This window comes from Xiphophorus maculatus, chromosome 17 (genome assembly GCF_002775205.1).
Source record: "Xiphophorus maculatus strain JP 163 A chromosome 17, X_maculatus-5.0-male, whole genome shotgun sequence".
NCBI lineage: Eukaryota > Metazoa > Chordata > Actinopteri > Cyprinodontiformes > Poeciliidae > Xiphophorus > Xiphophorus maculatus.
Window position 1 is genome coordinate 999,108 of NC_036459.1, and position 23,986 is coordinate 1,023,093.

The following is a 23,986-nucleotide window of genomic DNA, read 5'->3' on the forward strand; positions in this document are numbered from 1 at the left end:
GAGAAGTTTGACTTTAATCTCGGAGAATAATATTTCAGCGTGACACAAACGCTTTCCGACAGGAGAGAAAAAAGCTCGAGCTCACGGTTTCGCCCTGAAAGTTGTGTCACAGCGATGAAAAGCAAAAAAAAAAGAAGCAGCCAAGAAACACCTGAAGCTTCAAACCGGATGGAGAGACGGAGAATCTGATCAGAAACAAACAAACAACCAGCCATCGCCTGCCTGCTCTGCTTCCTGTTCACACATGAATATTAGATCCTGGATAATAGGACGCTGCCCGGAGCCGCAGCAACCTGCAGCCATCAACTGGATGGATCCATCAGGAGATCGTGTAGCACACGCACGCACACACCCACACACACACACACACACACACACACACACACACACACACACACACACCCACACACACAGCTGGCTGTAATACCCAATAACCCCTTCTCCTCTCTTCATGTTCAATGTCAGCAGTTTGCCACCAGAGACACACGACCAGCATGCAGCATGTATATTGCATGCTAACGCACAGACACATGCACACACACACACACACACACACACACACATGCACGCTGTCTCTACCTTTGTTCACCCTACGCAGAATCTGGCAGCGACACTTAAACGACACGGCGATCATAGTGAAGCCGAGCCGAGCGTCGCCTCCCCCCCGAGCGCCATGCAGGTGCAGCAGCCGCCGATGAAGAACGGGAAAGAAAGACAGGAAAAATGGGAAATACTACTCTTCCTCCTCCTCTTTCTCCTCCTCTTCCTCTGCGAGCGGCTGAGAGACGGAGGAGCTCCTCAAAACGAAACTGTCATTGAAGGCGGGAGAGGGAGGCGGAGAGCGCTGCAGATGTGAAGCTCTCAGATAAAAAAAATAAAAAAATCAGCCAGAGGGGAAAAGAGGGAGGAGAGGGGGAGGGGGAGGAAGAGTCTGCGCAGACTGGAGGAGGAAGAGGAGGAAGAGGAGGAGGGAGGATGCTGTATCTCACCACTGGACTGAGCATCTGGATGGATGGATGGATGGATGGATGGATGGATGGATGGATGGATGGATGGATGGATGGATGGATGGATGGATGGATGGACGGACGGATGGATGGACGGATGGATAGATCAAATTTACTGTTTTTGTTATAAACTAAAATAAGTTCTGTGATAAATGTTCTACTTTTGTTATTTTAATTTAACTTTTAATAATCTATATTTTAGTTTCTTATATATATTTTTATTTAAAAAATTATATTTTTACTTTGAGTGCCTCTGAACCCTCAGAAGAAAATAACTGATTTTCTACTTAATAATATTTATTACAATAATAAGTATTAGTTCCATGTTAAATTTAACCACAAAATGAAAAGAGAGACGATAAATCAGCAGAAACAGATTAAACAGCCAAAATGAGCAGCATTATTAACAACAAATCCGATAAAATCAATTATTAAATTGACCCAGACTAATTAAACGGTCCGATTCTGGAGGCTGCAGCTGTTTAACTCCTGACGCTGTGAGGACCAATCAGCGCTCAGCTCCTGCGTAGTGTGCCATGTGATTGGCCGGCAGCTGGTAAGGGGGCGTGTCCTGCAGTAGGAAGCGGTCAGACATGTAGGTCAGTGTTCCAGCAGCAGATTACAGCAGATTAACGTCAGTCATTGTGTATTAAAGGTATAATCTGTGATATTTTACTATAACCGCTGTGTCTCTCTCTCTCTGTGAGCCTTCCTCAGTCCGTGTCTCCCCACCAGCATCATCATCATCCTCAGTCCAACAAAGACTTCTTATGTCTCAGAATCTGATGTCTGCTGCCCCCTGCTGGTCAGATTTACATCAGATTCACCTTGAGACCGTCACGCCTCCTGATGATGATACGACAGAACCGCAGCTCTACTGTTTATCTTTAAACCAAACTTTTTACTTTTCTTCTTCTTTTTTAACTTCCAGTAATATTTAATCTCAGTATTTGGCTCTAAAAATCAGAAAAAAATAATCACAAAGTAGAAAGAGCAACATAAAATCAGAACCAGCTGAAAAAGGGCAGAGAGATTACAGCTTAAAGGATGAGATTCTGGAGAAATTACTGAACCCGTTCAGAACTGGAACAGAACCAGAATTTAAAGGTACCAGAACCGAACAGAATCAAAGATGGAGGAAGTGTAACACCCAAGAACCAGAGAAATGTGGAGGAAATAAAGACATGAATCCAACACCAGAACCACAGGAAGTTCCATCTGATTAACCATCAGACCAGTCAGAAATGGGTCTGACAAAAGTTCTGAAAGATCCAGCCAGAACCAGACAAATGGTTCGGAATCAGCAGAACCAACTCCAACCAGATTAATTTAGAAAATATTTAAAACCAGAACCTGTGAGAAGCAGATTCATCAAAGCAAAGACCCAAATCAGTCAGAACCGAAACCAGAAAACCTAAATAATTTAAAGCCAGAACCAGAACCAGTAACAGTACCAGTACCAAGAGGATATAATATAAAAGAACCCAAACCATTCACAACCAGTTTAAATCAATAAAAACCAACAGAAACCAGAACCAGTAACCAGTTAGATTAGAACCACTGTGGAGTTTCAGAACCAGCACATTCAGAAAGACCAGAGCTGGTTCAGAACCAGACTGAACCCAGACCCAAATCAAATAATAAGCCAGAAAAGATCCCAGAGCAGTTCGAAACAGAACCAGAACACTTCAAACCCAACAAATTACCAAAAACAAGAAACATTCTGGTTCAGTGGAGGTCCAAACCAAACAGAACCCATCCTACCTGACAATGGTTCTGAAACCTTCAAGCAATGGGATTCGATCCGAGCTAAACCCAACAACTCAGAACCAGCTGAGCAGATCAGATAAATCCAGACAGAACTGGACTCAGAAGAACCATCGACTGTATCTTGGATCAGTACCAGTAAAACCGTTAAGAGAACATCAGAAATGAAGAAGAACCAGCTGAGATCCATAAACCCATCAGAACCAGAACCCAGATAGATCTGGACTCTGGGATTCTGAACCAAAAGAACCAGAACTACATGGATCACAGTGTTCCTCAAGAGTCTAAAAACAGAACCAAATGTTATCTATAACACTGGTTCTGAAAGGTCCAAAGAATTCAAACAGGATCAAATGAAAAAATCTGTTAAAATCCAACAAACTGGGGCAGAACCAGCTAATGAACCAGAACCAGCTAACGAACAGAACTAGTTGTATCATAAATCAGAAGGTGGATCCAGCAGAACCGAGAAACCGGGCCAAGATAAGCCGCTATCGCGACTAGAATCAGAACCAGGAAAAGAGTTACAGGAAGTAGAACCAAAAGAAACCAGAACCAGATTCAGCATCGATGCAAACCAACCGGTTCCAGCGCAGAAAGGTTCTGCTGCTAAGTGCCCAAGTTTACGGACGTCCCTGAACGCACCTCGCGTGTAATAATACACCGTCGCGAGCTGATGAAGCCCGTCCCGCTGCTGCCGAACACACGCGCATGCGGCCGCAGCGGTTACCATGGAAACAGGCCGATGAATAATTGAGGGGCGAGAGCGACCCCGCGACGTACAAAAGAGTGATTTTACAGATGAAAGCAGAGCTCACACACACACACACACACACACACACACACACACACACACACACACACACACACACACACCCCGCCCCCAACCACACACACACATTCCAGGTTATCATCACAGCTGCTGGCAAAACAACAAAATCGGTGTGGGTGCGCGTGTGTGTGTGTGTGTGGGGGGGGTGCGTGCGTGTGTGTGTGAACACGAGGTTTTGAGTCACCATGACATCTTCTGTGTGCGCACATAAACTGGGTGTTAATAACACGCCTCTGTGACGGGAAGAAGAAGAAGAGACGTGCCACCCCTTAATTAGAGAGAATAGTCTCGGCCCAACAGACCGGCTCATGTGAGAGGCGGTGAAGATGGGATGAAGCCACGACACACTGAGTCCGACCAGAACCAGAACTCTGCATCCGGCTTTTCCAGGTGGAGTAAGAATAAAAACAAGACGTGACAAAGAATCCAAGTTGTTTGCATTGTTGTCCTAAAGCAAAAAGGTCCTAGTTTTGAATCCCTCTGAGTCCACAAACATGACCGCCATCTTGGTAGGAAAGCGCAGCTTAAAGCATCAAATACAAATCCACAGAAGTGTGTCGACACCTGGGAAATATGTATTGGTGTCTAAATCGACTTTGGGTCCAGCTGGCTGTGGAAACGCTCTCCTGAATATGGCGGACCAAACCGCACTGACCGACCTGTGCCGTACGTGAAATGAAGGTAACTAAAAAAGCAAAAGACAACCAGCTTTAGCTAGTCTGTTAGACTCGGTTCAATCTGGGACCAAAACTGCAACATTTGTTCTATTTCCAGCTGTGGTTCTCTTTCACACTACGCTGAGTCAAACCAACCAAACCCTTTCAGCATCCTGTTCCCCTCCTCGCCTTTAGGGGCGCTGCACCAAGAACCACTGAAGGAAACACTGAGCTCTACTTCCTTCTTCATGAAATGTAAACAAAAATGGAGTGCCATCTGATTTTAGCAGTTGCAGGACTTCTCTTTTGTCTTTAGCTAAAGACCACAATTCATTTCTTTTGCTAACGCTGGCTAGTTTGCTTTGGTTGTATTTACCCAGAATGCTTTGCACCGTTCTCCACTTCCTGCTTTTGGAGCAGTCTTGGCGTTGACATTGAAATCGCACCAGAGTTCACTTTAACTGAACATTGACTGAGGTTTGAAGGCGGACCAGAGTTCGCATTTTGGGCTGATTAGCATTAGCACTTGAACGAACTGGACGTTGGATTAAAGCGGACTAAAGATGTGGTGTGGAATTTCAGCAGTCCCAGAGTTTCAACACAGATTATAGAGAAAGTTGTTTCAAAGAGTAAGTTTTTCTCAAACTAAAAAGAAATTATTCAAATTGCTACATTGACCAATTTTCCCAGCCATGTGAGTAAAATATGAAGCTGCAGATTAAGAGAATAAAACAGCAGCAAGAACAGAAACCAGCAGGATGTCCGTTAGAAATATGGAAAGCGCCGGGTTTGTTGCATCACTCAGAGCCAGATGTACCTAATGAACTGGCAACTGTCTGCAGGGAATCAGAGGGGGAAAAATGAGGAAGTTGTTCTTTAATTTAAAAGAACTAATTAAACATCAAATCCAAATAATGAGGGGAAAGCGCAGTAAATCCTGAGAGGCCTGCAGATTAATTAATTGCGCGAATTTCTGCTCTACTTTCCGCCGCTCGCTCGTGTGTGTTCATGGGCTGTGAAGATAATCGGGAGAAGAACGCCGCCTCCGGACGAAGCGGCTCGGCGCCAACGGCAGCTGACGGACGAGTGGAGGACGTGGGCCTTGGAGCCGGCGGAGTCGAGGGGAGTCTAACACATTCACACATGGTAAAAAACATGTAGGCGAACGCTTCATGATGGGTCTGCTAATGGCAGCCAGGAAGGGATAAAAACAAAGATGTTCCTGCTTTTAACAGATTTGTTTCCTCCAAACAGGAACAATCAGACGCAGCAGAGCTTCCTGATCTTTCATCTCCGTCACGTTGGACACAGAGATGTTAACCGAGCGCCGATTTAATGCATTAATTAGCACGTTTTCTATGTCAGCAGCCTTCGCATCACACATGACGGCTGTGAGCTGCACAGCTCTGAGCTCTGGATCATCCAACCGTCACTTTCTCTGTGTGTTAATGTATGCATCATAATATTTCTGCACATGCTGAGACGACGGAGCGGTCGGAGAGGGAAGGTGAGACAGGAGACAGTGACTGCTAAAAACATTAGAAAGCTGCTCATCATCAACAGATCTGAGGGGGAAACATTTAATCTGAGAAGTTCAAAGTCTGACATTTTGTCATGTTGCACCACAAACTGCAAGGATTTATCCCTCATTTCATATTCATGAGCAACTTTTGTGTTGTTCTACCACATAAAGTCCCAATAAAACACGCTGCAGTTTGTTGGTGTAACATTACGAAATGTGAAAAAGTTCAAGACAATATTTATTAATACAGCATAATAAATAAAGACGTAGGGGGCGCCGTTTGTCAAGTTACACAGTCATAAATTAACAGCAATAATTTGGGTTATTTAGCCTCTAATAAGAGGAAAAATGGGGCTTGATTTCCCAAAGCCGTACAGTTACCATTTGTTCAATTATTTTAATTAGATTGATGCTAAATATTTAGCTTGACAACTAAATATTTAGGTTGGGGTTAATTTTAGCTTTCTAACTAAATATTTAGGTCAGAGCTGCATAGTTAGCTTCAAAAATAAATATTTATTTTTTGCTGCTGGTTGATTGTCAGACATGAGTCAATCTGTCCAAGATTGATTCAGGGAGTAAATAGAGAAGATTCAAGGTGCTGCAAAGGCCTAGTCAAAGTCTAGACTGTTAACTGTGGTGGGACCTCTAGAAAAATGTCTGCTTCTCCACTCTGGTAAATCCTCTGATGTACTGCTTTGTTTTTGCTCATTTGCTCAGAAAATTGTTTTTTATGTCCTGTGATAAATAATAGATTATAATGTTATAAAATTTAGATTTATGTCCAAAAAGTATTTTTTTAGGAATTTATATCGGTCCCATCTTCTACCTGAGACATTGATCACTTAGTCTGCATACATTTTGTTTTCTAATATTTATGAGAAACGGATTCATGTATTCATACAGTAATAATTAAGCTACATAGTTGATTGGAGTAGATCAATTAAACTACATCGATGATTAAAATGTTAGATTTGTAAAAATGAGCCTAGCACATAAACACATCTCCCCTTTGAATAGAAATGTGACTCTTGAGGGGGAAAAGATGTAAAAACCCGGGTATCACCGATTGTCACGTTAATGTTGGTAAAGACATTAAATCAGGGAGTAAAGCCCCAATAAAGCAGGTCTGAGGAGAGTTTCTGTGTTTGTCTCCGGGTTAGTCAGTCAACCAGCCATAAATCGCTTTCAAATATAATCACACGCTGCAATGACCACAACACACACCCTGAATCGGACGATGGCTTCGAGAAATGCCTTTTGGCAGCTCTGCAGCACAAACACACACAAACTGTACATTCCCAAAGCAGGGTCAAAGTTCAGCAGTAAATCTCAGCATGTAAACACGCTCAGAAGTCATGTTTTAGACGATTAAATTCGCACTCAGAGTTGTTTGTTGGGTCTTCTTTGGGGAAAACCAGCGAGAGGCGGCCAAACAGAATCGTTAATCAGTTTGGAAAAGTCCAGTCGGCGGTTTCTCTGAAGGTTCGCAGACGGCGACGGGAACCAGGGTTCACCCATGAAAACCAGCTGCAGGAAATCAAACACTAAATATCCTCTCTAGTCATCTAGAAGAAAATATGTTGGTGCTTTTTTAAAAAAATCCCATCCTTTAAAACCCAGAAATCGGGATGAAACTTCAGATTTTAACAACATTTCTCCGACATTTCCAAGCCATAAACCACCTAAAAAATCAGCAGAACAAACCAAACTGTGGAAACTGTAACTACATTACAACCTCTTCGCAATTTTCATCAAGACTACATGATAACAGGTGCAATAAATCCCATTTTGTTCACCATTGCCTTCAGCATTTTGGGCATCTGCTCCACTAACACTCCATCCAACCGGTAAATAAATATTAGCATCCAATCCTGTGAACTGCAAACACTGATACTACAATGACATATATGATATATGTCACAAGTATTCAGAAATAAACTTGAGCGAACTGTTAAATCCAATATGTCTGTTTCATCCAGGCTGTGAAAGAGCGAGAGAGAGCCAGACTTCAAATTTTAAATAGGATTTTTTAAACCAGGTGAAGCTAAACTGTGACTTTAGGAATTATGGGAGGAACAAATTTACATGCAAAGAAGGTTATTTGTATTTTAAATGCAATATTTATACATTTGTACAGTTTTGGCATAATTGCTGCTTTTTGTCTGTTGTTCTTTAAGCAAATGTCCTTCTTTTGATGTCCCAGGTGCCTGAAACAAGTCTGAACGTTGTCACTTCAATAGATTGATTTGTTTGGTATATTTAGATCCAAACTGGCCTCAGAGGGTAAATCAGAGTCTAAAAAAGTAAAAAACCTGCAGGATCAGGCTGAAAGCGCCACGCCCTGCCACCTTTTTAGCAACAGATCCAGTCTGATCTGATGGCATCAGATCCACAGAGGCCTGATTTGTAAATTTATTCAGGGACGGATGGAAGAAGCTGTCAGAACAAAGACAGCTCAGCTTTGTCCGACACGGCCGCGTTAGAAATAAAAGGGTTTGGATTTTTAATGAAGCAAACACCTGAAAACGGTCAAATTTAAACTGAAATTAAAGATGAGAGAATAAAGATTGGTCCGATTGATTGGAAAGTCTGAAGATGGAAAATATATTTTTTATTAATTCTTCTACGGTTGAGGATTAAACTGATAAACAAATTTTTGGTTTTTGAAGATTGAATCTTTGGGAAATTGGGATTTTTCTTTCACCAACGTAGTCCTTGCCCAGAGCGGCCATCTTGGTTGACAAGCACACTTAATAATACGGGAATAAAGTGGCGACTTCATGAAAACTTAAAAATAACAAAAAAGTAAAAGTAGAGCATCTTGTGAAGCTATATGTTGGTTTTACAAATAAGGAAACACTTAATATTTTAACACATCAGCATCAAACTATTATCAGTAGCAGAACTTTGAAACTTTTGTAGAAATTACTGAGTATTTTGAAAAAAGAACAAGACAAACTGAGCTGGATGCGGCAGAAGCTTTTTCTTTAAAAAAAACTATTTTCACATAATTTTAAGATTTCTTCTGGTAAAATTGCATCTTTTTACTGCTAATATTTTGACTATGTTGTTATAATTACACCAAAATCCTGCATTGTACAACTCACAGAAGGGATGACTGAAATAAAAAAAACACTTTTTAAAAATATTCTCTCTCATTTGTAATTATTTTTTTAGAAAAGAAAACAAAAAAGTATTAAAAAGATTAAATTTTTAAGCCATATTGCTTAAAATGGCTTTTTACAAAGAAGGTTTTTGCTCTAAATTGTTCTAAACTAACAATTTAAACTATTTTCTTATAAACCAACAACATCCAGTTTGATCCAGTTTCTCTCAAAGATCAATAAACTTTCATTTCTAAAGAATACCAGTTCATGATTAATCAATTACTAAATTATTTTTTCAATAATCAAATCATCACGATTAATCATTTTAGCGCTAAGATAAAGTATATACAAAGCAGCTGCAGTCGCAGGTTTTATACTTTTACTAATTTTCTTAGACTGGAAGAAAAACATGCCGTGTTCTTTCAGCAAATTTTCTTTTTTAGAGTGTATACGCCAGCTTGCGATTACTAAATTAGATTAATCACGATAAATCATGTCCACCAGGAGACGTCTGATCCGTAAATAAAAGCTAAGAAGAGGATTCCTGCAACGCTTGTTGAAGTTCAGCAGGATTTCACCGCAACAGAAACCTGGAATTATATGAATTTCCCACATTCCTTCCTCCTGTAAACACTTCCTGCCTTGTTATTACCAACGATCCACCTGGACACCTGAGCGGGCGTGTGTGCCGTAACTGAGAAAAGACCTTCATCTATAATGAAGAAGCCGCCACGCGCTCCTATTTTCACCTCATTTTAAAGTCAAATCGAAGGGAACCTCGCGTGCACCTGCTCCCTGCGCCCAGCCGGGCCGCTTTAAATGCCCCGGCGTCCTCTGAGGAGGACTCCAGCCCCAGCTTGGAGCTCCTTCAGCAGTGATAATCTGTTGATAAGCTGCCCTGCCTGCAGCACTCACTCAGAAGGTGTGTGTTGTACTTGCTGGTGTAGTAGTAAACGTCTTCATAGCCTTCCTGGTAGTCGTCGTCCGCCCGGTACCGCCTCCCTCGCCGCCTCCGGCTCAGGAGGCGCAGCAGGGCCAGGAACCTCTCCATCCCGGCGCACCACGGGTCCAAACCGGGTCCAAACCGGGCCGGGCTAAGCTAGCAGCGATGCTGAGGACGATGAGCGAGCTACACACAGGCAGACGGGGAGAGGGAGTGGGATCAGGTTTCCTCCTCCTCCTCTTGGCTTTTTGCTTGCTGCTGCACTCACACACACACACACACACACACACACACACACACACCTCTGGACGCCTCACACACACTCTCTCTGACACACTTGCTCTTTGTATTCTCTGCAGCCTTCCTCTCCTCCTCTGTTCCAGTCTTCTTTCAGCGGCCTCGGCCAATCAAAAACCTCGCCTCACACACACAAAACACTCCTTCATCTCAGCTCTCCATTGTGTGCTTCCTCTCCTTCATTAGCTCCTTCCTCCCTTTCTTTGTCATCCTTTCCTCCTTCTCATCCATGATTGCCACCTTCCTCCTCCTCTTCACACTCCAAGGGGGAGGGGAGGGCTCTGGATTCCTCGGCATGGTCTGTAATTTCGCGCTGAGAGGAAGAGGCGGCGGTTTTTTTTGTTTTGTTTTTTATCTCCACCGGTTTTTTGTCTTCCACCTTTCTGGAAACAACACCTGGTCAGCGTTTCTCAGTTTGCTCACTCCAACCGGACCAAAGAGCAACACCAGCATCCCCCAGAAAACGGTCAGAAGTTTCCGATTCTGCCACCATAGACCAATATTTTACCACAATGTGTCACAGAAATCACAAACTTCATGCTTTTTATGGAGATTTTATGCAACAGACCAACTAAAAATTTCACTCAGAAATCTGAAAAGCAGGGCAGGGTGAGAAATCAATTTGATCAATTAATTAAATGTTTGACTTTTGGAGAATAAGGATTTTTTTCACGCCTACGGTGGCCATCTTGTTTTACTTCTTCTTACATTTGAATTAAGATTAAATTTATGATGGGATATTAAGGCCAGGATACAATTTATTTTTTAATTACCTGAATAAAGTCGCAATATTACCAGAATAAAGTCAGAAAAACGTTGTAATATTATGAGAAATCCAACACAAAAAGCCACTTTTTAAAAATATTTTGTAAATTATGTTTTAGAAAAGAAATCGACTAAAATCAAAAATCAAATCTGGAATGAAAAAAATCTGATATTTTTTAGCCATATCGCTCAGCTCTACTGAAAAGAGCAACCTGAATTTTTACTCCGACCCCTTTATTCTGATGCTCTAAATAAAATCACCCAACAATATTCATGAATATCTGTTACATCCCAGAATGGCCTAGTCAAAGCCCAAACCTAGATATGCTTTACAACCTGAACAAACTGGAAAAGCGATGTTTTCAACCTGAGAGAGCAGAAAATGTTAGTCTGTTAAACAAAAAGTAGTAAATAACTTTTTTAAAAGCATCCAAACCCAATTATTTTTGTTAAGTAGGAGTTTTGCATGTTTGCGTCATTAACAGGGAACCAGTTTGCATTTTATCTGTACTAAACCAGATTCAGGTGACTCCCTCTGAAAACACCTGCTGTATTTAATTAATAAGTTAATTAAATGCATATTTGGATCCACTAAAGTCTGCTTTAGAGTAGGTGATGGGATAAATGTGGTCAGATTTACTATAAAATATTAAAATATCAACTCTTCAATTACTGCAATTCCTTTTTTAATCCACAAACCAAACTGTTGATCCAGCAGAAGCTCATCGCTGATCCAAGCAGATCCCAGTTGGCAGAAGAAAAGCCAAACAAGCCGAGAGCAGAAAAATCAAAAACACAGAAGACAAATTAACACCGTCTGAAGCTTCCAGGTTGGACTAAAATTAAAGTCTTCATGTTTCAAAAGGGTCGTTTCTGAGCCCAGAACCTGATGGGATTCCTGGGAAAGGTTCAGACGGACGACAGACGGGAGGTGATGGGAAACGTCTGAGTTCGTTTTTAATAAGAATCCAGAGGAAAAGATGCTGGAGCAGCAAAAACTACAACACAGACTGAAGATCAGGCCGAAAGAAACAGAACGAGGCAAATTCATCAAATTAGACTGATCTGCACTCTGCAGAAATCAGAAACTACTGTATTCAATTTCCACACTAGATTACACTACAGCGTATTAGATTCATTGCAGACAAGAAACACTTATGAAAACGTAGGAGTCAATTTCTGCCAAAAAAATGTCTGAAATTTTCTAGAAAAACTTAGAAATTTCTGAGTTTGTAAAGTTGAGAATTTGGTAGAGATTTTGAGATGAATCTTGGAAATGTTTGAGTTACAAAAGTTGCAAATTTGCTAGCAAAAAATCTGAATTTTTCTAGAAAAAAATTACATTTTCCAGTGTCAAAAGTAAAAAAAATTGACTTTTAAAACAGGAATTTTTGAGAAGATTTCTGAGTTTTTTCTAGCAAGTGATTTTTCAAACTCTGGAATTCCAAATTTATCACAATAAATGATAAACGATATCATAAAAGTCTAACTAATTAGGGTTTGGAAGCCTAAATATCTAAATAACAGCACCCAGAAAAAAATGTAAGTTTTATTTATTTTATAACCTAAAAAATAGCAAATAAGAAGGCGGTTCTGCAAAGATGACAAACGTCTCATAGTAGATATTTATCAAAAGGCTGTTTTTACAACTAAAGGTTGCAGACTGCTGGTTATCGTATAAAATCTCAGGAAAATCCCTGGTTTGTGTCTGTAAGGTGAGAAAAGGTGTAAAAGTTGCATTAAAAACTGACTGCAGGAACCGTAAAACACTGTGACGCTCGGTAACCATCGCTTGATTCCTGATTCGCTCTGACTGACAGCCGGTCTGCAGGGAGTTCAGTAACACACTGGAAAATATGTAGCGTCTTGTGTTAACCTTTGACCTCTGTCATGCTCTGACAGCTCCTGTTGCAGACGCAGAAACGCTGACGGAGAATCCTGAAACACGGACGCCACCAGCAGCAGCGACATGAGTTTAGAGTTTAAAGTGTTCAGCCTCTAAAAACTCACTGCAGTTTAATTCAAAAATACTTTATTAAATTAAACAAACTTTTCTGGACGATAAATTGTCCCAGAAGTTATTGCAATAAACGATACTATTGTTGTTTTGAAACCATTATGTAATAAAATGGTAATAATAAAAAAAACTTCAAAAGTAGCCATCCAAGAAATGACTCAAGTAAGAGTAAAAAAGTATTTGGTAAAAAGTACTGAGTAGATGATCAAATTAATAATTTAATATTCAAAAATGACATCATCGGATGGACCAAAATCTAAAGTTACGTGGAAATTTTAGTATTTTAAGGACAAATATGACAAAAATTCATACAAGTAACAAAAACTAAAATCAGACTAAAGAAAATGTTTCCAAATCAGTTTCTTTTAATTAAAAACTGATGAAACTTTAACAAAAACTGTAGCTGTGTCTGTGTCAGGGGAAGTTTTGGTTAAAACATGTTAAAACAAAATCCAGAAATTTTACTCTTTGTTTGACTTCATAATAAAATTTCTCAAGCAAAAGTAAAAAGTGCAGTGTAGTAAAATGTAACTGTAACAGTGAATGTAACTGTTTGTGGTTATTTGTTGCTTTTGTCTCTACTCTGACCAACCAGGCGTTTTCCAACCGGATATTTTCTCTTTGTGGGACCTCAGAGATGGTCGTGTGTGAAAATCCCAGTAGATCAGCTGGTTCTGAAATACTCAGACCGGCCCATCTGGCGCCAGCATAAAGTCACTCAAATCTCCTTGAGTCCAAAGCTGCAGAGTCTGCATTATTTGGACTTTTGGGGGCTGGAATAGAAACTCATTGAGGTTTATTGCCTCAACTACGAGCATTTTAACCTGTAAACTGGGGAAGTGAAACGTGGATCTAATGTGTGGCGCATCACCGGACCTACAGCGACAATCTGGATGTGAGAAGAAGAATCCAAGAGGGATGTTTGAAGGTAAAGTTGGATCAGCATCTTTGAGGACCAGGAGAAAAGCTCGACTCCTCCCTCCTCACCTGTCAGACGTTCCCGAGGGCTTCAGCAGCCCAAAAGCTAATTCAGCAAAGCTTTACGCTCACAGAACTGACAACCGACCGCCGGGTCGAGAGGCGCTGACTGAGAAAGACGGAGAGAGAAAGAGGCTGCTAAAGTGGAGAAGCTCATTTCCATATCGCTTCCAGGCTTCTGCTGCTCTGTAACGTGATTGGACGGCACATCTGTGAGTGTGTGTGTGTGTGTGTGTGTGTGTGTGTGTCTGCGTGTGTGTGTAATCTGGTTCTCCACGCTCCACTTAAACACAAGCATGCAAGCAGTTTATCCTCTGCTGCCACCTGCTGTCCACTTTGAGGAACTGCAGCGTGTGGAGCTGTAAGTTACACCCAGCAGTCTGGAGAGGAAAACCGAACGTTTCTGTTGGGCTTTTACACTGGAAACTACCCATAATGCAGTGGGGCAGAGTCAGGCAATGATTGATGACGCCTGAGGCCGAGTGAGACGGATGGAAACGAAGTAAAAGAGGTTAAAAAGAAAGAATCAGTGGTTCTAATGGACTGCAGAGTGGCTGACCCTGGTTCCTAATGGACACAAAAACACACAAGGCATCGACCTCCGATCATTCACCAAAGGCTCGGTCCAACCTGGACCCACATCCAGTTGGAGGACAAAAACAAGACCAAACAACCAAAAACACGGGAAAGTTCTGATATATCCATAGATGCTTCTGGAGGAAACGTCAAGTAAGTTTATGAAGAGCCATTTCATTACTACCTTAAATTCCTGATAAAGTTTTTAGTCTTTTAGAGTAAGAAACTTTCAACCAAAGCACCTACTGTAAAACACTTTCCTTCCAACAGCCTTGATCAAAAATTGTCCAGGTTTGAATGTTTTTCTTTGGATGTTGGCTGCTCAACAGATTCCCACCTCTTAACAGAGTCAAAGAGAGTAAAAAAATAAAATAACTATGAAAACCCACATAAAAAAATGACAGATGCTTGACGTACAGTAGTCCGCTTCAGTCCAACTCCAGGCCGTTTGCCTAGAAAGTCTGGTTCGTTTGGGGAAGTGTGAATGCTAACCGAACTCTGGTCCCCCTACAAACCTCAGTCTTGGTCAGGAGGAAACCGCTCCAAAAGCAGGAAGTGGACTACAACGCAGAGCATTCTGGGTAAATACAACCAAAACAAGCGGACTAGCCTAGCGCTAGAAATGGCTCGCGGTCTTTTGCCAGTGACAAAAGAAAAAATCTGATGCCTCCATTTTTGTTTCCACTTTGTGACTAAGAAAGTTATGCTCAGTGTCTTCTTCATGTTGTTTCCTTCAGTGATTCTTGGTGCAGCGCCCCCACAGGCGAGGAGGAGAACTGCTTTTTTAAAAAACATTTAGGCTCTTTGATACAGTGAAGTGTGAAAGAGAATCGCAGCAACTGAAAATGTAACAAATTTTGCAATTTGGTAGTCTCGGTCTCACATTACGACCAAAGTATTTTAGCTACCCAAACTGCCTTTTTACTTCTACTGTACAAAAAAAAGCAAATAATTGTTTTTTCTGCGATGAATTTGGAGTTACACTCCACAGAAAAATCAATGAATAGGTGAGAATCCACTGTAGTTTAAAGCTTTAGCTCCTTATTGTACACTTACAGAAATAATTATGATAACGTTTAAGAAGACAGTCCATAGAAGAGACCAGAAGTCTTATTGGGAAGCAGAAAAATGTATTTTCAATCACCAGATTTCCTGAGGAGGAATTCATTCTGCAAGAAGAACTGATCCACACAAACAGCGTGAATCTGCAGCTCACAAACAAGCAACATCATTTGTATTCCCTGTGGTTAGTACATGTGCAGGAGAAAAATCCATGACTGAGCTGCATTCCTGGAGAAAACAAGCACCGGTTTCCCAGAATCCACACCTTACGGCAGTTCACGCCGGACTGAACCGAACCTGCAGCGTTTTGTCTCAGAGCTCAACCTCAAAAGGAGGAAGCAACAAAAAAATCAGTTATCAGACGAGTGCAGGAGGCAGACAGGCACACAATAGAGGATGAAGCGGATCAGAGAGGAGTCCGTCTCTGCAGGCTGTGGAGCCGGGCCGAGCGCTGGACCATCAGAGACACGCTGGGACGCAAGGTGTGAACGGCTCTGCGTCCACGCTGGGTTTATCCACGTGGAAAATGACTGTGTGTGATGCCAGCGTGTCCACCTGGAAGCTGCCAGGGCTCAGTGTGTGTGTGTGTGTGTGTGTGTGTATTACACTCACTTCCATCTGGAATTAAAATCCTATTTTTTTGTTGTGTCTTAATTTTTTCTGCTCAGATTTTCAAAATGCTAAATTTAAGCTGAAAACAAACAAAGCTGAACGCTGAATATCAGCAAGTCGTTGTGAGCAACAAAGACAGATTAATAATCTTGTTTCCAACAGGTGACTGTAATCCTGAGATTAGCATCCAGTCTGTTGATAGGAAGCTTATTCCTATAATGGCAGAGAAATTATTAGCGATCACATTCTGAGAAAAAACATCAGGCTGCTGCTAGTAAAAATGCAAAGCAACATCAAAAAGTTAAAAATTTTGAAAAAACAAAGCAATTCTCCGAGGTTTTATTCAACTGAGTCTCCAGCCATTCAACCGTCTCTCAGTTTTCAAAGACAACTAACAAATATTGATGCATTTAAGCTAAATTAACAGAGATGGGCCAAGCAGAGACCTCCCCAACACGTGCACTTCAGACATCCAGGCCTGTCGCAATAACTCATAAAAATATACTCAATAATTTACATCTGAATAATTTATATTTATTCCTCTTTTCTCTCTTTCTGCCAAAAACTGGATGATAAAAGTCTTCAGTTTGGTCTCAACTAGTGTTTTTCTTAAAGGACAATTTTGTTTACAGACTTCATATTTCTTCTTGCATAATTATAACAATATTATCATTTATCGCAATAAATTCTGGGATAAATTTATCATCCACTGAAATTTGCAATTGTGACTGGCCTCTGTGTTTCCATTACAAATGTCTGCAAAACTTTGACAATATTCCCCTAATGATGAAAAACCATAATAAATTTAGCTTGATGATAAATTGTTCTAGAAGTTATCGCGATAAACGATAATATTGTTGTTCTGAGATCCTTTTCAAGTAATATAATAGCATAATAATGCAAGAAATCAATCTCAAAAATCAATAAACTTTAAATTCTAATAAATATTTAACACTGGAACTGGAAAACTCTTTAAACATCCAAAATAATAAACAAACCATCAGAAATAACAAATAAAACTAGAAAAACAAAATTTCTGAAGAAATTTAGCCGGGGCCTGCCAAGGCGCGCCCGTCGGGCTTGGGCCCGGCGTCGTCACGCCACAAATCGGCGTCGACGCTAAAGAACGCCGCAACGTAATCAGTGGCACGCGGAGAACCACAAGAACGTTAAGCGAGGCGGACGTGCACCATTCGGTACGATTTAAAATGTTGTCAAGGCTTTTATTTTGGAAGTTTAGTTAAACTTCATTTCAAAGGGCCAAACTAATCCCATGCGTAATAGTCCTTGGGTTAAAATAGTTATATAATGCTGAAAACACAAGTAGCTGATGTAAAAATATTCAAGGCTTTTATTTTGAAATTTTCAGTATGCTCCATTTTAAAGTTCCGAACTAATCCCAATAGTTATATAATGCTGAAAACACAAGTAGCTGATGTAAAAATATTCAAGGCTTTTATTTTGAAATTTTCAGTATGCTCCATTTTAAAGTTCCGAACTAATCCCATGTGTAACAGTGCTTTGCATGAAAAAGTCATATACGGCCAAAAAAAGCAATTACGTCATGTAAAATCTTCAAGGCTTTTATTTTGAAATTTTCAGTATGCTTAATTTTAAAGTTCCAAACTAATCCCATGTGTAACAGTGCTTTGGATGAAAAAGTCACATAAAGCCACAAACAGCAATTACGTCATGTAAAAATATTCAAGGCTTTTATTTTAAAATTTTCAGTATGCTTCATTTCAAAGGGCCAAACTAATCCCATGTGTAACAGTGCTTTGGATGAAAAAGTCAAATAAAGCCAAAAAGAGCAATTACATGATGTAAAAATATTCAAGGCTTTTATTTTGAAATTTTCAGTATGTTTCATTTTAAAGTTCCGAACTAATCCCATGTGTAACAGTGCTTTGGATGAAAAAGTCATACAAAGCCAAAAACAGCAATTACATGATGTAAAAATATTCAAGGCTTTTATTTTGAAATTATTATTATGCTCCATTTTAAAGTTCCAAACTAATACCATGTGTAACAGTGCTTTGGATGAAAAAGTCAAATGAAGCCAAAAAAGAGCAATTACGTCATGTAAAAATATTCAGGGCTTTTATTGTGAAATTTTCAATATGCTTAATTTTAAAGTGTAAAACTAATCCCATGTGTAACAGTTACTGAGTTAAATCAGTTATATACAGCCCAAAGCAGCAATTAGTTGTAAAGGCCAGTTCAGTCCTGATCTGTTTCAACTGAGTATTCCACTATAGATAGAACTACAGTGATGCGTATTCGTAGTCCAAATCAGCAGCCAATAGCCTCTTGAGTTCCGTTGCTATGGCAAATAATGGTCTCAGCAGGTGTGAGCTCTGAGCTCTGAGCTCTCAAACACACAAGTGTGTTTGAGCAAACACACTTTACTGAAAAAAAGCATTGGAAACAAATCCTTCTTGTTCGGGAACCGTAATACATATTCGAAAAGCGTTTCGAGCGTATGACAGTTCAATGTGTCTTCTGCGATAGTCCCGAGATTCATATCTGTACCTCACTCAGAGCATTTACAGTGATGAGAGAAAGAAATGTTGTGCCCATATCTGATCCGAGGTCTGCTGTCACTCTAATTTGAGCAAAAATGAGAAACTTTGGGTCGCTTAGAGGCAAATTGTGGACAAACCGTAACTGGTATCGACGAGCCGTCTTCACTTTCGAAGAGATCACAGACGTATCTACAAAATGAAATTTGAATGGCATTTCTAGGTGAATTTGTGACGACACAGCAAATCCTCAAAAATAGGGTATTTCTAGGATTTTTCCCATTGACTTATAATGGGGGTTTTTTCGTAGTTTTTTGCGAATTATGTCGCCACGTTAAGCCCAAATCCCACCAGAAGTAATAGCTGGAATGGCGTGAATTTTCTGCAGGTTTTGATACCTCATTTGTAGGTGTGCACCAAGCGGTATGAGCCGCATTAACGGTTACGGAAGAAAAATAAAGAAGAACTAGAAAAACAAAATTTCTGAAGAAATTTAGCCGGGGCCTGCCAAGGCGCGCCCGTCGGGCTTGGGCCCGGCGTCGTCACGCCACAAATTGGCGTCGACGCCAAAGGACGCCGCGACGTAATCAGTGGCACGCGGAGAACCGCAAGAACGTTAAGCGAGGCGGACGTGCACCGTTCGGTACGATTTAAAATTTTCTCAAGGCTTTTATTTTGGAAGTTTTGTTAAACTTCATTTCAAAGGGCCAAACTAATCCCATGCGTAATAGTCCTTGGGTTAAAATAGTTATATAATGCTCAAAACACAAGTGGCTGGTGTAAAAATATTCAAGGCTTTTATTTTGGAATTTTTGTTAAACTTCAATTCAAAGGTCCAAACTAATTCCATGTATAACAGTCATTGGGTTAAATCAGTTATATAATGCTGAAAACGCAAGTAGTTGATGTAAAAATATTAAAGGCTTTTATTTTGGAATTGTTGTTAAACTTCATTTCAAAGGGCCAACCTAATCCCATGTGTAATAGTCATTGGGTTAAATCAGTTATTTATTGCTCAAAAGAGCAATTATCTGATGTAAAATATGTCAAGGCTTTTATTTTGGAATTTTTGTTAAACTTCAATTCAAAGGTCCAAACTAATTCCATGTATAACAATCATTGGGTTAAATCAGTTATATAATGCTGAAAACGCAAGTAGTTAGCAAAATGCTAATGTTAGCATCATTGCTGTCACTAGCATGTGGGACATCACTAGGATGTTCTCTATAATGGACTTACTCCATTCAGTATACTAAACATGGCTAATAAGTCCAATAAATAGCTAATAGCTTATTTAAGCCAAAATGCTAATGCTAATGAACTGCCTTGCTGTGCAAGGCAGTTCCCTAACCTGAGAGAAACAGATAATGCAGAATAATATTATTGCACTGCCTGCGGCGGTGCACTAACCTCAGGGGCATGTTGAGGCTTTTATTTTGAAATTTTTGTTAAGCTTAATTTCAAAGGTCCAAACTAATCCCATGTGTAATAGTCATTGGGTTAAATCAGTTATTTATTGCTCAAAAGAGCAATTATCTGATCTAAAATATGTCAAGGCTTTTATTTTGAAATTTTCAGTATGCTTCATTTCAAAGGGCCAAACTAATACCATGTGTAACAGTGCTTTGGATGAAAAAGTCATATACGGCCAAAAAAAGCAATTACGTCATGTAAAATATTCAAGGCTTTTATTTTGAAATTTTCAGTATGCTTAATTTTAAAGTTCCAAACTAATCCCATGTGTAACAGTGCTTTGGATGAAAAAGTCACATAAAGCCAAAAACAGCAATTACCTGATGTAAAAATATTCAAGGCTTTTATTTTGAAATTATTATTATGCTCCATTTTAAAGTTCCGAACTAATCCCATGTGTAACATTGCTTTGGATGAAAAAGTCATATACGGCCAAAAAGAGCAATTACGTCATGTAAAAATATTCAAGGCTTTTATTTTGAAATTTTCAGTATGCTTCATTTTAAAGTTCCAAACTAATCCCATGTGTAACAGTGCTTTGGATGAAAAAGTCATATAAAGCCAAAAAGAGCAATTACATGATGTAAAAATATTCAAGGCTTTTATTTTGAAATTTTCAGTATGCTTCATTTTAAAGTTCTGAACTAATACCATGTGTAACAGTGCTTTGGATGAAAAAGTCAAATAAAGCCAAAAAGAGCAATTATGTCATGTAAAAATATTCAAGGCTTTTATTTTGAAATTTTTGTTAAGCTTCATTTTAAAGGGCCAAACTAATACCATGTGTAACAGTGCTTTGGATGAAAAAGTCAAATAAAGCCAAAAAAGAGCAATTACGTCATGTAAAAATATTCAGGGCTTTTATTGTGAAATTTTCAATATGCTTAATTTTAAAGTGTAAAACTAATCCCATGTGTAACAGTTACTGAGTTAAATCAGTTATATACAGCCCAAAGCAGCAGTAGTTCTAAAGGCCAGTTCTCAGTCCTGATCTGTTTCAACTGAGGGTAGATAGAACTACAGCGATGCGTATTCGTAGTCCAAATCAGCAGCCAATAGCCTCTTGAGTTCCGTTGCTATGGCAAATAATGGTCTCAGCAGGTGTGAGCTGTGAGCTCTGAGCTCTCAAACACACAAGTGTGTTTGAGCAAACACACTTTACTGAAAAAAAGCATTGGAAACAAATCCTTCTTGTTCGGGAACCGTAATACATATTCGAAAAGCGTTTCGAGCGTATGACAGTTCAATGTGTCTTCTGCGATAGTCCCGAGATTCATATCTGTACCTCACTCAGAGCATTTACAGCGATGAGAGAAAGAAATGTTGTGCCCAGATATGAACCGAGATGGGCTGCCACTCTAATTTGAAGAAAAATGAGAAACTTTGGGTCGCTTAGAGGCAAATTGTGGACAAACCGTAACTGGTATCGACGAGCCGTCTTCACTTTCGAAGAGATCACAGACGTATCTACAAAATGAAATTTGAATGGCATTTCTAGGTGAATTTGTGACGACACAGCAAACCCTCAAAAATAGGGTATTTCTAGGATTTTTCCCATTGACTTATAATGGGGTTTTTTTCGTAGTTTTTTGCGAATTATGTCGCCACGTTAAGCCCAAATCCCACCAGAAGTAATAGCTGGAATGGCGTGAATTTTCTGCAGGTTTTGATACCTCATTTGTAGGTGTGCACCAAGCGGTATGAGCCGCATTAACGGTTACGGAAGAAAAATAAAGAAGAAAAAATTTCGGAAGAAATTTAGCCGGGGCCTGCCAAGGCGCGCCCGTGGGGTTCGGGCCCGGCGTCGTCACGCCACAAATCGGCATCGCCGCGACGTAAGCAGTGGCACGCGGAGAACCGCAAGAACGTTAAGCGAGGCGGACGTGCACCATTCAGTACGATTTAAAATTTTTGTCAAGGCTTTTATTTTGGAAGTTTTGTTAAACTTCATTTTAAAGTTCCGAACTAATACCATGTGTAACAGTGCTTTGGATGAAAAAGTCATACAAAGCCAAAAACAGCAATTGCATGATGTAAAAATATTCAAGGCTTTTATTTTGAAATTTTCAGTATGCTCCATTTTAAAGTTCCGAACGAATCCCATGTGTAACAGTGCTTTGGATAAAAAAGTCACATAAAGCCAAAAAGCGCAATTACCTGATGTAAAAATATGCAAGGCTTTTATTTTGAAATTATTATTATGCTCCATTTTAAAGTTCCGAACTAATCCCATGTGTAACAGTGCTTTGGATGAAAAAGTCACATAAAGCCAAAAAGCGCAATTACCTGATGTAAAAATATTCAAGGCTTTTATTTTGAAATTATTATTATGCTCCATTTTAAAGTTCCGAACAAATCCCATGTGTAACAGTGCTTTGGATGAAAAAGTCATATACGGCCAAAAAGAGCAATTACATGACGTAAAAATATTCAAGGCTTTTATTTTGAAATTTTCAGTATGCTTCATTTCAGAGGGCCAAACTATTCCATTGTGTAACAGTGCTTTGGATAAAAAAGTCACATAAAGCCAAAAAGCGCAATTACCTGATGTAAAAATATTCAAGGCTTTTATTTTGAAATTATTATTATGCTCCATTTTAAAGTTCCGAACAAATCCCATGTGTAACAGTGCTTTGGATGAAAAAGTCATATACGGCCAAAAAGAGCAATTACATGACGTAAAAATATTCAAGGCTTTTATTTTGAAATTTTCAGTATGCTTCATTTCAGAGGGCCAAACTATTCCATTGTGTAACAGTGCTTTGGATAAAAAAGTCACATAAAGCCAAAAAGCGCAATTACCTGATGTAAAAATATTCAAGGCTTTTATTTTGAAATTATTATTATGCTCCATTTTAAAGTTCCGAACTAATCCCATGTGTAACATTGCTTTGGATGAAAAAGTCAAATAAAGCTCAAAAGAGCAATTACATGATGTAAAAATATTCAAGGCTTTTATTTTGAAATTTTTGTTAAGCTTCATTTTAAAGTTCAAAACTAATCCCATGTGTAACAGTGCTTTGGATGAAAACGTCATATACGGCCAAAAAAAGCAATTACATTATGTAAAAATATTCAAGGCTTTTATTTTGAAATTATTATTATGCTCCATTTTAAAGTTCCGAACTAATCCCATGTGTAACATTGCTTTGGATGAAAAAGTAATATACGGCCAATAAGAGCAATTACGTCATGTAAAATATTCAAGGCTTTTATTTTGAAATTATTATTATGCTCCATTTTAAAGTTCCAAACTAATCCCATGTGTAACATTGCTTTGGATGAAAAAGTCATATACGGCCAAAAAGAGCAATTACGTCATGTAAAATATTCAAGGCTTTTATTTTGAAATTTTCAGTATGCTTAATTTTAAAGTTCCAAACTAATCCCATGTGTAACAGTTACTGAGTTAAATCAGTTATATACAGCCCATAGCAGCAGGTAGTTCTAAAGGCCAGTTCTCAGTCCTGATCTGTTTCAACTGAGGATAGATAGAACTACAGCGATGCGTATCTGTAGTCCAAATCAGCAGCCAATAGCCTCTTGAGTTCCGTTGCTATGGTAAATAATGGTCTCAGCAGGTGTGAGCTCTGAGCGCTGAGCTCTCAAACACACTGTGTGTTTGAGCAAACACATTTTACTGACAAAAAAGCATTGGAAACAAATCCTTCTTGTTCGGGAACCGTAATACATATTCGAAAAGCGTTTGCAGCGTATGACAGTTCAATGTGTCTTCTGCGATAGTCCCGAGATTCATATCTGTACCTCACTCAGAACATTTACAGCGATGAGAGAAAGAAATGTTGTGCCCAGATCTGAAATTCTATTCAAATACATGGGAGAGAGC

General features: G+C 39.6%; 1 protein-coding gene across 11 annotated transcripts in view; it reads right to left on the reverse strand.

Moving 5' to 3' along the window:
* The window catches only part of grip1 (glutamate receptor interacting protein 1), a 76,638-nt gene that overhangs the window by 32,198 nt on the left and 20,454 nt on the right, over window positions 1-23,986 (reverse strand). For 4 of the 11 annotated variants that reach the window (XM_023350270.1, XM_023350276.1, XM_023350271.1 and 1 more), the window contains exon 1: window positions 9,810-10,097. The exons of 2 other annotated variants lie outside the window; for them this stretch is intronic. In XM_023350270.1, the coding sequence (XP_023206038.1) occupies window positions 9,810-9,945 (136 nt within the window). In that variant the 5' untranslated portion in view covers window positions 9,946-10,097. Of the gene's footprint in view, window positions 1-579; window positions 871-9,809; window positions 10,101-23,986 lie in introns of those variants that run through there. 5 more of the 11 variants (XM_023350272.1, XM_023350273.1, XM_023350277.1 and 2 more) reach the window with 5 other exon arrangements.